The 13,457-nt window shown below is 42.1% G+C and overlaps 1 protein-coding gene across 1 annotated transcript; it reads right to left on the bottom strand.

Annotated features, from left to right (window-relative positions):
• Positions 1-1,396: 1,396 nt before the first annotated feature.
• On the bottom strand, positions 1,397-2,386 carry LOC107131476 (vomeronasal type-1 receptor 4-like). Its single transcript, XM_015458489.2, has one exon. The coding sequence runs from the start codon at positions 2,375-2,377 to the stop codon at positions 1,469-1,471; it is 909 nt and encodes a 302-aa protein (XP_015313975.1). The 5' UTR covers positions 2,378-2,386; the 3' UTR covers positions 1,397-1,468.
• Positions 2,387-13,457: the final 11,071 nt, after the last annotated feature.

The raw sequence follows: 13,457 nt of genomic DNA, 5'->3' as shown, positions 1-13,457 counted from the left end.
AGGAGATCTTCCCCACCCAGCGATCGAACCTGCATCTCTTACATCTCTTGCATTGGCAGGTGGTTTTGAAATAGATACACTACTTGGGAATCCATACATGATGGCTGAAACATCACTGAAAAATAGCTATACCTTAAATTTTTAAAATGGGACTTAAATAATTACACTCTAAAAGGACGGCAAAAAAAAAAAAAAGGCAGAAAAAATAGATTGGACAAATAGAAACAAACCTCAGGTCGCAAAATGCAATCAAGAAAACTATATATTCAAGGAACAGAGTTTTTAAAAAAAAGCAACTTCTGGTCTGTCCTTCAGATTACATGATTCATCCAATCAATTAAGTTTATTGAGGCTCCATCATGTAAACAATCCAGGTTTAAAGGAGAAGCAAGCCATTGAACAACATGGATTTTCTGGGTAACACTACAGCATACTGGAGAATCAACAGTGAAATAAAGTTACAGGTAATATGGAAGAACACATTCTCTATTTTCATGTGTGTTATCTTCATCTGAGAAGTCCAACCTCCACCCACGCAAGACTGATATTTACGGAGACCTATATTGGCTTGTGTGCCACTGTGTCAGGTATCAGCCACAACACATGGAGAGAAAGTTTGTGGAAACTCTTGAAATGATCCTGAGAAAGGAGGTTTCTTTCAGATGGCTGCATTGGTCAAGACGGAAATCGTTTCCTCAATAATGGTTGGTAGGTTTTTCGAGCAGATAATTTCATGGATGGATTTTCAGCTCTCCTAAGGCATTGCTGGCATCCAGTGAACGTTCTCAATTCAATGGAGTTTATGTAGAAATGTGGTATTGAGTGCTCAGCTGCTCATGCGTGTCCGACTCTTTGCACTCCCACGGACAGAGGAGCCTGGTAGGCTACAGTCCATGGGATTTTTCAGGCAAGAATACTGGAGTGCATTGCCATTTCCTTCTCCAAGGTATTGAGTGGAAACATCAAAAGGTATCAACTTCTAGATATAGAATAAACAAGTCAAGGGAGTGTAGTGTACCTCATGGTGAATATAGTCAGTTATATTCATTGCATACTTGAAAAATTCTAAGAGACTTGACCTTCCAAGTTCTTCTGATGGGGACTTCCCTAGCAGTCCAGTGGTTAAGACTTCAGGCTTCCACGCAGGGGTACAGGTTCAATCCCTGGTCTGGGAACTAAGATCCCACATGTTGCCCAGCCAAGTAATAACCAAAAACTAACTAAATAAATGTGGCAAAATTCAGATGACAAGAAAATAATTTGTATCATCTGTGAAGGTGGAGAGATGGTAACTAGACTTCCTGTGATCATTTTGGATACAAATATCATTCATTATGTCCTCTATATGAAATTAATATAATTGTACATCAATTAACAGATTATAACACTGAGGACTTAGAGAATAGTTACAATTATTATGGAAGGTGTCTACTAGATATTTAACACTTTATCCGTTCATTCTAACAACTCAAGAGCAGAACCTTGGAGTTCTAGCATCCCTCAGAAGCAGCAGGAGTGGGGAAATAGTGGGGAAACAAGAAGACAAGACATGCGAGACCTGGAGCAACCACAGGCGAAAATCTAAAGAGGCACTGATATGGAAAACAAAACTGTAATTCAGCAGGTAGAAGACAACGAAGGTGACCATCAGCATCAGGATGGTGTGGGTGGCTCTGGTCTCTGGGGGGCATCTGTGGTGTCCAGTGGGGGTGTGGATATACTGCACCCTCTGGTGGTGTCTGTGCAGGAGAAGCACCATGGAGCCACTGGACCAGACCATGAGGGTAATAAACATGGCATCTGAGAAGGACCACAAGTAACCTAAGCCTATGACATTACCTGAGACTGAGCAGAACCAATTGTCTTGGGAATCAGTATAGTTATGTGTGTCCTGAGGACCAGTGATTTTCACAGGAAGGTAGATGTACATTAAGAGACTGAACATCCAGCAGGTGCAGCATGAAGGACCAGTGACCTTGGGGACCCTTCCTCTGAGCACCACCCACTGCGCTCTCCTGGGGGTGAGAGTGAAGGACTGATAGGTGCTCAGGACACAAGTGGAGCACAGGGTGGTGCCGAGAGCCACCCTCTGTACATAAAACACAAACTTACACCCGAGACCTGACAGGGGCTTCCTCAAAACAAAAGCAGCCATTGTGTAGGCAACCCCAGAGGACAGAAGAAACAAAAGGTTGGACAGGGCCATGTGGCTGAGAATAGTGTGTGGAGGTCTCTGGTTGTGGCCCAGCAAGACTGGAGAGATGTTGTGGAACAAAAGGATGACATTGGCCAGAGACCCAACTCCTATCTGTGTCAGATACGTGGTTTTCAGGGCTGCCTGGATTATGGTTCTCAGGGCATCTCTGTGAAAAGACATGGAGAGGACTTCGGAGTGGTCTGGAGCAGACAGGAGACTCTGCAGACAGAGACACGAGCAGTCTTCTTACGCAACTAACAATGGACAAGGATTCCCACATTTTATTTCTCCTGAAAAGAGAAGACACTGTCATAGTCCAGAGAAGTGACTTTAATGGGATAACATGTTCCTGATACCAGTTAAGCCTCCACCATTATTATTTTATATTTTTTAATTTACTTTTATTTAAATTTTTTAAATTGAGGGCTAATTGCTTTACAACGTTTTCATAGTTTCTGCTGTAGAACAATGTGAATCAGATATAAGTATACATATATATATATATCTCCCCTCCCTCTTGAGCCTCCCCCATCTCCCAGGTGTGCCCCTCAAGGTCACGACAGAGCACCAAGCTGAGCTCCCCGTGTTATACAACAGCTTTCTATTTGCCTTTATATCCTGATCTCCTATCTCCATGTAAGGTCTGTCTATCAACTTTGGAAACATGTCTTCCTTCTTTAGCAACATTGTTGGCTTAGTTCAACCATGTTCAATGTCATTATTCTCAGAAACAGAAAAAAAAGTCCACCCAAATTTGTAGTCAATCAAAAAATACCCAAACAGTACCATACTATCTTCATGACTGTGGCTTTGTAGTAGAGCCTGAAGTCAGGCAGCTTGATTTCTCCAGTTCCATTCTTCTTTCTCAAGATAGCTTTGGCTATTCGAGGTTTTTTGTATTTCCATACAAATTGTTAAATTATTTGTTTTAGTTCTGTGAAGAAAACCATTGGTAGCTTGATAGGGATTGCATTGAATCTATAAATTGCTTTGGGTAGTATACTCATTTTCACTGTATTGATTCTTGCAATCCATGAACGTAGTATATTTCTCCATCTATTAGTGTCCGCTTTGATTTGTTTTACCAGTGTTTTATAGTTTGCTATATATAGGTCTTTAGTTTTTTAGGTAGATACATTCCTAAGTATTTTATTCTTTTCATTGCAATGGTGAATGGAATTGTTTCCTTAATGTCTCTTTCTGTTTTCTCATTATTAGTGTATAGGAATGCAAGGGATTTCTGTGTGTTGGTTTTATATCCTGCAACTTTACTATATTCATTTATTACTTCTAGTAGTTTTCTGGTGGAGTCTTTAGGGTTTTCTCTGTAGAGGATCATGTCATCTGCAAACAGTGAGAGTTTTACTTCTTCTTTTCCAATTTGGATTCCTTTTATTTCTTTTTCTGCTCTGATTGCTGTGGCCAGAACTTCCAAAACTATGTTGAATAGTAATGGTGAAAGTGGGCACCCTTGTCTTGTTCCTAACTTTAGAGGAAATGCTTTCAGTTTTTCACCATTGAGGATAATGTTTACTGTGGGTTTGTCGTATATAGCTTTTATTATGTTGAGGTATGTTCCTTCTATTCCTGCTTTCTGGAGAGATTTTATCATAAGTGGATGTTGAATTTTGTCAAAGGCTTTCTCTGCATCTATTGAGATAATCATATGGTTTTTATTTTCCAATTTGTTAATGTGGTGTATTACACTGATTGATTTGTGGATATTGAAGAATCCTTGCATCCCTGGGATAAAGCCCACTTGGTCATGGTGTATGATCTTTTTAATGTGTTGTTGGATTCTGATTGCTAGAATTTTGTTAAGGATTTTTGCATCTATGTTCATCAGTGATATTGGCCTCTAGTTTTCCTTTTTTGTGGCATCTTTGTCAGGTTTTGGTATTAGGGTGATGGTGGCTTCATATATAGATCAATGGAACAAAATAGAAAGCCCAGAGATAAATCCACATACATATGGACATCTTATCTTTGACAAAGGAGGCAAGAATATACAATGGATTAAAGACAGTCTCTTTAACAAGGGGTGCTGGGAAAACTGGTCAACCACTTGCAACAGAATGAAACTAGAGCACCTTCTAACACCATACACAAAAATAAACTCAAAACGGATTAAAGATCTAAACATAAGACCAGAAACTATAAAACTCCTAGAGGAGAACATAGGCAAAACACTCTCCAACATACATCACAGCAGGATCCTCTATGACCCACCTCCCAGAATATTCGAAATAAAAGCAATAATAAACAAATGGGACCTAATTAACCTTAAAAGCTTCTGCACAACAAAGGAAACTATAAGCAAGGTGAAAAGACAGCCTTCAGAATGGGAGAAAATAATAGCAAATGAAGCAACAGAAAAACAACTAATCTCAAAAATAGACAAGCAACTCCTACAGCTCAATTCCAGAAAAACAAATGACCCAATCAAAAAATGGGCCAAAGAACTAAATAGACATTTCTCCAAAGAAAACATACAGATGGCTAACAAACACATGAAAAGATGCTCAACATCACTCATTATCAGAGAAATGCAAATCCAAACGACTATGAGGTACCATTTTACACCAGTGAGAATGGCTGTGATCCAAAAGTCTACAAGTAATAAATGCTGGAGAGGGTGTGGAGAAAAGGGAACCCTCTTACACTGTTGGTGGGAATGCAAACTAGTACAGCCACTCTGGAGAACAGTGTGGAGATTCCTTAAAAAACTGGAAATAGAACTGCCTTATGATCCAGCAATCCCACTGCTGGGCATACACACTGAGGAAACCAGAAGGGAAAGAGACACGTGTACCCCAATGTTCATCGCAGCACTGTTTATAATAGCCAGGACATGGAAGCACCCTAGATGTCCATCAGCAGATGAATGGATAAGAAAGCTGTGGGACATATACACAATGGTCTATCACTCAGCCATTAAAAAGAATACATTTGAATCAGTTCTAATGAGGTGGATGAAACTGAAGCCTATTATACAGAGTGAAGTAAGCCAGAAAGAAAAACACCAATACAGTATACTAACGCATATATATGGAATTTAGAAAGATGGTAACAATAACCCTGTATACAAGACAGCAAAAGAGACACTGATGTATAGAACAGTCCTTTGGACTCTGTGGGAGAGGGAGAGGGTGGATGATGTGGGACAAAGGCATTGAAATATATATAATATCATATATGAAATGAGTCTCCAGTCCAGGTTCGATGCACGATACTGGATGCTTGGGGCTGGTGCACTGGGACGACCCAGAGGGATGGTATAGGGAGGAGTTGGGACGAGGGTTCAGGATGGGGAACACATGTATACCTGTGGCAGATTCATTTTGATATATGGCAAAACCAATACAATATTGTAAAGTTAAATAAAATTAAATTTAAAAAAAAAGAAAAAAAAATACACAAACAGTGAAAGAATCTTGAGAAAGAACAACAAAGCATGAAACTTCTTTATTTCATATTGTATGTCAAATTTATAGTAAGAGAAACACATATGGGCATTTAAACAGACAGATCAATGGACCAGAATAAAGAGGCAGAAACAAACCCAAGCTCCAGTGGCTAATAAGTTTTGACAGTGGCACTAAGAATAATATAATAGAAAAAGGATAGTTTCTTCAACAAGTGCTATTTGGAAAACTGAACATCCACATCTAAAGACTGAAACTGGTAGTCACAAACCTACCAAATTCTGACTGAATGAAAAAAATGTAATGCATGTATAATAGGTGTTAACAGATTAGACTTACTGTAACCACCTGGCAACATAGACAGACACTGAATCATTATTTTGTACACATGAAACTCATATAATGTTATATCAGTTATGTCCCAATTTTAAAAACTACAAGAAAAGCTGCAGACTACCTTACATCACACACAAAAATGGTCTCAACTGGGCTAAGACTGGAATGTAAGAGCTGAAACCATGAAACTCTGAGAGGAAAGAAGTGAGCTCCTTGACATCGGTCTTGGTCATGACGGCTTGAATTTAACAACAAAAGCAAAGGTAAGCGAATGGGAGTGTATCACATAAGACCTCTGCAGAGCAAAGGAAAGCATGAAGAGGCAGCTATGCAACAGGAGACAATATTAGCAATCCACACACCCAGTAATGAGTGAACATCCAAAATGTAAAAGGAATTTCTGGAAAACCCAAAACCCAGCTTAAAATGTACAAAGGACTCCAGTAGACATTTGTCCAAAGACAGCAAACCAAGGGCTAAAAAGGTTCATGGCCAGGTGCTCAGGATCTCTAGTCATCAGATCAAAATCCCAATGTGATAGCGTCTCTCACCTGTTCGTGTCTGTTCCCCAAAAGACAAGAGGGAGCAAATTGGCAGGGATGTTGAGAAAAAGGCACACTTATGCACTGTTGGTGGGAACATGAACAGGTACAGCCTCTGCAGAAAACGTTAAAATTCCTGAGAAACTAGAACCAGATGTGCCATGTGACCAGCAGTCCTGCTTCTAGTGTGTATACAAGGGGGTGAAATCAGATCTCGGAGCAATGTCTGGACCCCTATGTTCATTGCTGCCTGTTACCACAAGAGCCAAGACCCAGAAACAACCCAAGCGCTCACTGAAAGATGAATCGCTTAGGGAGCCAAGGAGCATCATACGGTGGAATATAACTCAGTTTTTCAAAGGTGGAAATCCTTCCTTTTGCAACAGCATGGATAAAACTCGAGGACACTTCGGTGTGTGAAATATCCAGACATAGATATTTGCCATTCCCTTCTCCATTTCTGTCAATTATAGGTAGAATTATAAAAAAAAAAATTAGTCTCATAGAAACAGAGTCGAATGGTGGTTGCCTGGGAACTGGGGTTGGGGGAAATGGGAAAAGATGGTAAAGGGATACAGTCTTTCAGTTATAAGGTGAACAAGGTCTGAGGGCTAATGTAGAACCCGGTGACCACAGGTTATGACACCTAATATGTGAGGTGATGTATGCATAAGTTCATTCAACTGTGGACTCCTTCAGAAGGTGTACATGTATTAAATCATGATGCACATTTTAGATCCACTGCAATTTCAGTAATCAATTATGGTACATCACCTCTTTCCTCTTAGACTGAGCATTTGCTGGGGTGAGTGATGTGGTCATAGCTACTGTTTGTCCATTGTGTGGAACACACACAAAGATCACCCCACAGGGCAAGTGCCTCCCTGAAACCAACAGATATCACCCAGAATTGCAGGACACACCTGCCCCCACCCGACCCATGAGCACCAGCTGCAAACAGTCACACACGGGGGCTCACCACCATAGCTAGAGTCAGAAATGAACCCACAGAAGGGGCCCTTGTGATGAGACAGGGACACACATTCCAGTGCCTGCCACCCCCAGGGGCCTCTCTGCACCCACAGGTGTGGGTGGACCAGCCTGGGCATGGAAGTGTCCATGAATTTGGACAGGGACTGAAAAAAAGTTATGTCTGACTCTTGGTGACCCCATGAACTGTAGCCCTCCAGGGTCCTCTCTCCATGGCATTCTCCAGGCAAGAATTCTGGAGAGGGCAGCTATTTCCTTCTCCAGAGGACTTTCTTGACCCAGGGATGGAATCTGGGTCTCCTGCTTTGCGGGTAGTTTCTTTAGCATCTGAGTCACCAGGGAAGCCCAATTTGGACAAGGTGGGAATCCTATTCACAAAGGGCCTCCCACTTAATATAAGCACCTCCAAAGGCTCTTCTCCTAACACCCTTGTCTTTAAGATATAAGATTTCAGCATATGAATATTTGTGGGACACAAACATCAATTTGTGGCATGGCCCAAGGTATATTTCAATGTATTTCTGAATATAAAACATTGAATTATCACAGAGGGTACTCCTTCAATTCCTAATTCCAATCTTTTAAAAATCTAACAATGCTTGTTTTCTAACATTTACATTACTATGCCAGATTGGAAAGTTAACTGAATTCCGTCTCAATACAAATTCTGTTTTCTTTTCCCTGCTGCTCATGGTAATAAGGCTGAGGGCATTTTGACATTCAGTTAGAGAGGGGAAGACATGAGCCACACTGACACACATAACATAAAACACAGAGAGAGTCATGAAAGGCAAATCATGGCAGAAAATACAGAGATGACCTCATCCAGTGAAGGAGAATGTCAGTATTGTTACAGGGCAGCTTTTTCCTCTGTATTTCTGTTTGTATGTGTATGTGTCTGTCACTGAATCTTATTTCAGGAATTTCAGTTTCTAATCCAAACTCTTGCACATCAACCTATTCCATGATATTCACACCCAGCCCTAATCAATTAGGTCCGAGGTCAGTAGACACTTTTATGCAATATTGAGAAGCCCGCAGCTCTGGTCATACAGGACTTGGCAGAGATTCCACAGTGAACCCCTCCCTCTTGCCCTCATTGTTAGGGACGCCAGGACACACGGGTCTTCAGTGAACTCACAGCTCTGGTCCCACTCAGATACACACCCCAGTACATTCCCCGCTTCCACCTGCCATCCAGGGCATGGACGGGGCAGCTCAGGACAAGGCAGGGGAACACCTGTCCTGCCCAAGATGCTGACAACACAGTTCTGAGCCCCTCTCCTGCTGAGAACCAGCTCTCCTGTTTCCTGCCTTGAGACTGAACACAAGGGAGCACTCACCTGCCTGCACTTGGTGCCACACTCTGTGCAGGGAAGTGTCAGTCAGGATGGGCCCCAGTTATAGGGACAGGGTCCCTGGGCCCGCTGTCCCCACAGAGGAGCCATTATCATGTCATCTAGAGCGGAGGTGACACTGTCTGCATGGAGAGTCTGGGGCGTCTCCAGTGAGGGGCAGATCTTACCCCCAGTGCTCATCACCCTCACCCATGTCTGCGGACTAATGACAACTCCTGGCAATTACTGAGAAGGTCTATGTGAGCAGCTGAGCAGAGGGCAGGGAGAGTTTTCTGAGTTCCCTGTGGGAGAGCCCAAGTTTACAGTGAAAGTAATAGCTGGGGGAGGGACACTCACAGAGCACCGGGGCTCCCTTCACTGTGTCTCCCGTTGGGCATTTTCCCTCATGGTCTCACTTTTCCAAACTGTTCCAAATTGTGTTCACACTGATCATCAGCATGGGATCTGGAAGCTGGGCTTTCTCCTGAGTTGAAGTTCCACAGCCCTTTCTATTTATGGCCTCAGGTCTGTTTAACCTGGAAAATGCCCCCTTTGAAGCAGAGTTTCCCTTCTCAGAATGCTCATGTGTCCATTCTGTGCACATGACTCTGAAGGACTTTGTCATTTGCTCCGCGTCACCCACAGACCACCTCTTTGAGTCTGTCATTGGATCACAAGCCTGCCCTTGTGTTACAGTCCATTAGCTCTGGCAAGATGCACTCTGGGACATGCAGACAGGGGTTGGGGAAAAGAATTTATTAAAATTGTATTAGGGAGAAAATGTTAGAATTCTTTAATTTCATCCGTGGATGATCAATTGCTAGTTGGAAGTTTAACTTGATAATTGGATGTTTGATACCTGATCCATTAGGTAGGTAGTTGGCCTGGTGTTTCTCCTGGGGGACCATGGAGCAGAAGGGACACCATCCACCCTCCCCATCAGGTGCCTTCTCTGGAGAATTGGTGCATGAAGGCAGCGGACACGTCTGCATTTCATAAACAAGGGGTTTCCAAGATAACCCTGGTAGATAGAACATCTTCCGCTTCTTCAAAAAATAATATTTATTTTGGCTGCACGAGGCTTCTGGTGCTGTGCACAGCCCTTCTCTAATTGTGGAGAGCGGGGGCCACTGTCTAGTTGCAGTGCGTGGGCTCTTCATTCTGACTTCTCTTACTGGGGAGCCCGGGCTCTAGGACACAGTGGCTAAGTAGTTGTGGCACAAGGTTAGTTGCTTTGTGGCGTGTGGAATCCTCCCAGGCCAGAGATGGAACCCATGTCCCCTGCACTGGCAAGCGGATTCTTAACCACTGGACCACCAGGGAAATCCTACTGCTCCTATAACGCTGTATATTCGTGGCCTCTGTCTGGGACAATGTGCATAAAGGTTTTAATATATTGAATGATTATTCACTATGGGGACGTTGCTCAACACAAACACATACAGACAGTGTGGACCTACTATGTGCCATTCCTCAACTAGGTAATGAAGATACAGAGAGAGTCACTAACACTTCAGGTTCCCATATTTGAAACACGTGATTCGTCCCCAGACTTCCAGCTGAGTGGGTGAAAGCATCCAGATCTGATCCGTCCAGTGTGGAAGCGCCAGTCCCAAGGGGCCACCGAGCTCCTGACATGGGCTCATTTGGACTGAGGGGCTTGGGTGTAACACACACACCAGATTCGCCTTCTGTATTGAGGTGCTCCTATGTTGCCTGCATATATATTTACAATTGTTTCATCTTCTTCGTGGATTGATCCTTCAATCAATATGTAGTGTTATTCTTTGTCTCTTGTAATAGTCTTTATTTTCAAGTCTTTTTTGAATAAGTATTTGTCTGATTTTGTTTTGATTTGTGTAGAACAACCTTTTCCTTTCCATCACTTTCAGTCTATTCGTGTCTCTAGATGGAAAGTTTTTTGTAAATAGCAGGTATACGGGTCTGTTTCTTTATCTACTCAGCCTGTCTGTGTCCTTTGGTTGGAGCACTTCTATTCTGACATTATTTGAAACATTCATAATAAATCTAAGGAGAAAAATAGAACATTTGGAAGCTTATATGTAATTGATACAGCAATAAATACAAATAATTATACCTTCAGTTCAGTTCAGTTCAATCACTCAGTCGTGTCTGACTATTTGCGACCCCGTGAATCACAGCACGCCAGGCCTCCCTGTCCATCAGCAACTCCCGGAGTTCACTCAGACTCACATCCATCGAGTTGCTGATGCCATCCAGCCATCTCATCCTTTGTCGTCCCCTTCTCCTCCTGCTCCCAATCCCTCCCAGCATCAGAGTCTTTTCCAATGCGTCAACTCTTCACATGAGGTGGCCAGTGTACTGGAGTTTTAGCTTTAGCATCATTTCTTCCAAAGAAATCCCAGGGCTGATCTCCTTCAGAATGGACTGGTTGGATCTCCTTGCAGTCCAAGGGACTCTCAAGAGTCTTCTCCAACACCACAGTTCAAAAGCATCAAGTCTTCGGTGCTCAGCCTTCTTCACAGTTCAACTCTCACATCCATACATGATCACAGGAAAAACCATAGCCTTGACTAGATGACCTCTGTTGGCAAAGTAATGTCTCTGCTTTTGAATATGCTATCTAGGTTGGTCATAACTTTCCTTCCAAGGAGTAAGCATCTTTTAATTTCATGGCTGCAGTCACCATCTGCAGTGATTTTGGAGCCCCCCAAAATAAAGTCTGACACTGTTTCCACTGTTTCCCCATCTATTTCCCATGAAGTGATGGGACCGGATGCCATGATCTTTGTTTTCTGAATGTTGAGCTTTAAGCCAACTTTTTCACTCTCCACTTTCACTTTCATTAAGAGGCTTTTTAGTTCCTCTTCACTTTCTACCATAAGGGTGGTGTCATCTGCATATCTGAGATTACTGATATTTCTCCCAGCAATCTTGATTCCAGCTTGTGTTTCTTCCAGTCCAGCAGTTCTCATGATGTACTCTGCATATAAGTTAAATAAGCAGGGTGACAATATACAGCCTTGATGTACTCCTTTTCCTATTTGGAACCAGTCTGTTGTTCCATGTCCAGTTCTAACTGTTGCTGCCTGACCTGCATAAAGACTACTAAGTTCTACAATGGAATATTAAAAATGCCTCATTTTCCCAGAAAAAATATATTATGACAAAGCAACAGAGAAAACGGTGATTACGATAAAATAGAAAACTAAGTCTCAATATTCTGTGTGTCAGTGACAAAGACTAAACATTTAAGTGAAAAATACGGAGCGGGAAGCTTCTCTTCCCTCCATCATATGACTTCATCTGTCTAATCAATCAAATATACTGACAGTCAGCTGTGACCAACCTATACAACATATTAAAAAGCAGAGACATTACTTTGCCGACAAAAGTTCATGTAGTCAAAGCTATGTTTTTTCCCGTAGTCATGTATGGATGTGAGAGTTGGACTATAAAGAAAGCTGAGCACTGAAGAATTGATGCTTTTGAACTGTGCTGCTGGAGAAGATTCTTGAGCGTCCCTCGGACTGCAAGGAGATCAAACCAGTCAATCCTAAAGGAAATCAGTCCTGAATATTCATTGGAAGGAGAAAGATGCTGAAGCTGAAACTCCAATACTTTGGCCACCTGATGCGAAGAAATTACTCACTTGAAAAGATTCTGAAGCTGGGAAAGATTGAAGGCAGGAGGAAAAGGGAACAACAGAGGATGAGATGGTTGGTTGGTATCACTAACTCAATGGACACGAGTTTGAACACGCTCTGGGAGTTGGTGATGGACAGGGAAGCCTGGCATGCTGCAGTCCATGGGGTCACAAAGAGTGGGACACGACTGAGTGACTGAACTGACTGAACTGAGCCATGTAAAGAAAATCCAATGTGAAAAATGATGTAACCCACTGAATAACATTGATTTTTGTGTAACACTACAGCATATCAGAGAAACACGAGTGAAAAAAAACCACAAACAAAAACATAACACCGTCTCCATTTCCCAGGATTCTTATCCTCACCTATGAAATAAAACGTCCACCCCCTCTGGAGTAACATAATGTAGAACAATACTGGATTATGTGTAGGCGTATATCAGATATGAGCTACAGCACAGGGAGATAAGCTTTGTGAAAACACTTCAGATGTTCCTGAAGAAAGGAGGCTCCTTCAGGCAGCTGCACTGGCCAAGGGGAAGACAGGTTTCCTTAGTAACGGCTGGAATCTTTTTCAAGTTGATAATCTCATGGGTTCACTTTCAGACCTCTCAAGGCAGCAAGCACATTTATCTATTTGATCTTCAAAGTTGTTTGGATTTTGTGTAAAAATTTGTACTCAGTACAAACATCAATGGTACCAAATTCTAATTATAAAATAAACTAGTCATGGGTATATAAACGTACAGCATGGAGACAGTAGTTAATAATACTGTATTGCATAATGAAAAGTGGTAAGAGAGTCGATCTTCAAACTTCTTGTCACAAGAAACTTTTTGTAGTACGTACAGAGGTGGAAATGGTGACAGATTATATTTTGGGGGCTCCAAAGTCACTGTGGATGGTGACTGCAGCCAGGAAATTAAAATACGCTTGCTCCTTGGATGAAAAGTAATGACAAATCTAGACAGTGTATTAAAAAGCAGAGAACATCACTTT

This window comes from Bos taurus, chromosome 18, assembly GCF_002263795.3.
Source record: "Bos taurus isolate L1 Dominette 01449 registration number 42190680 breed Hereford chromosome 18, ARS-UCD2.0, whole genome shotgun sequence".
NCBI lineage: Eukaryota > Metazoa > Chordata > Mammalia > Artiodactyla > Bovidae > Bos > Bos taurus.
The sequence above is the reverse complement of the archived record's forward strand: the minus strand, read 5'-3'. Positions and strand labels throughout refer to the sequence as shown.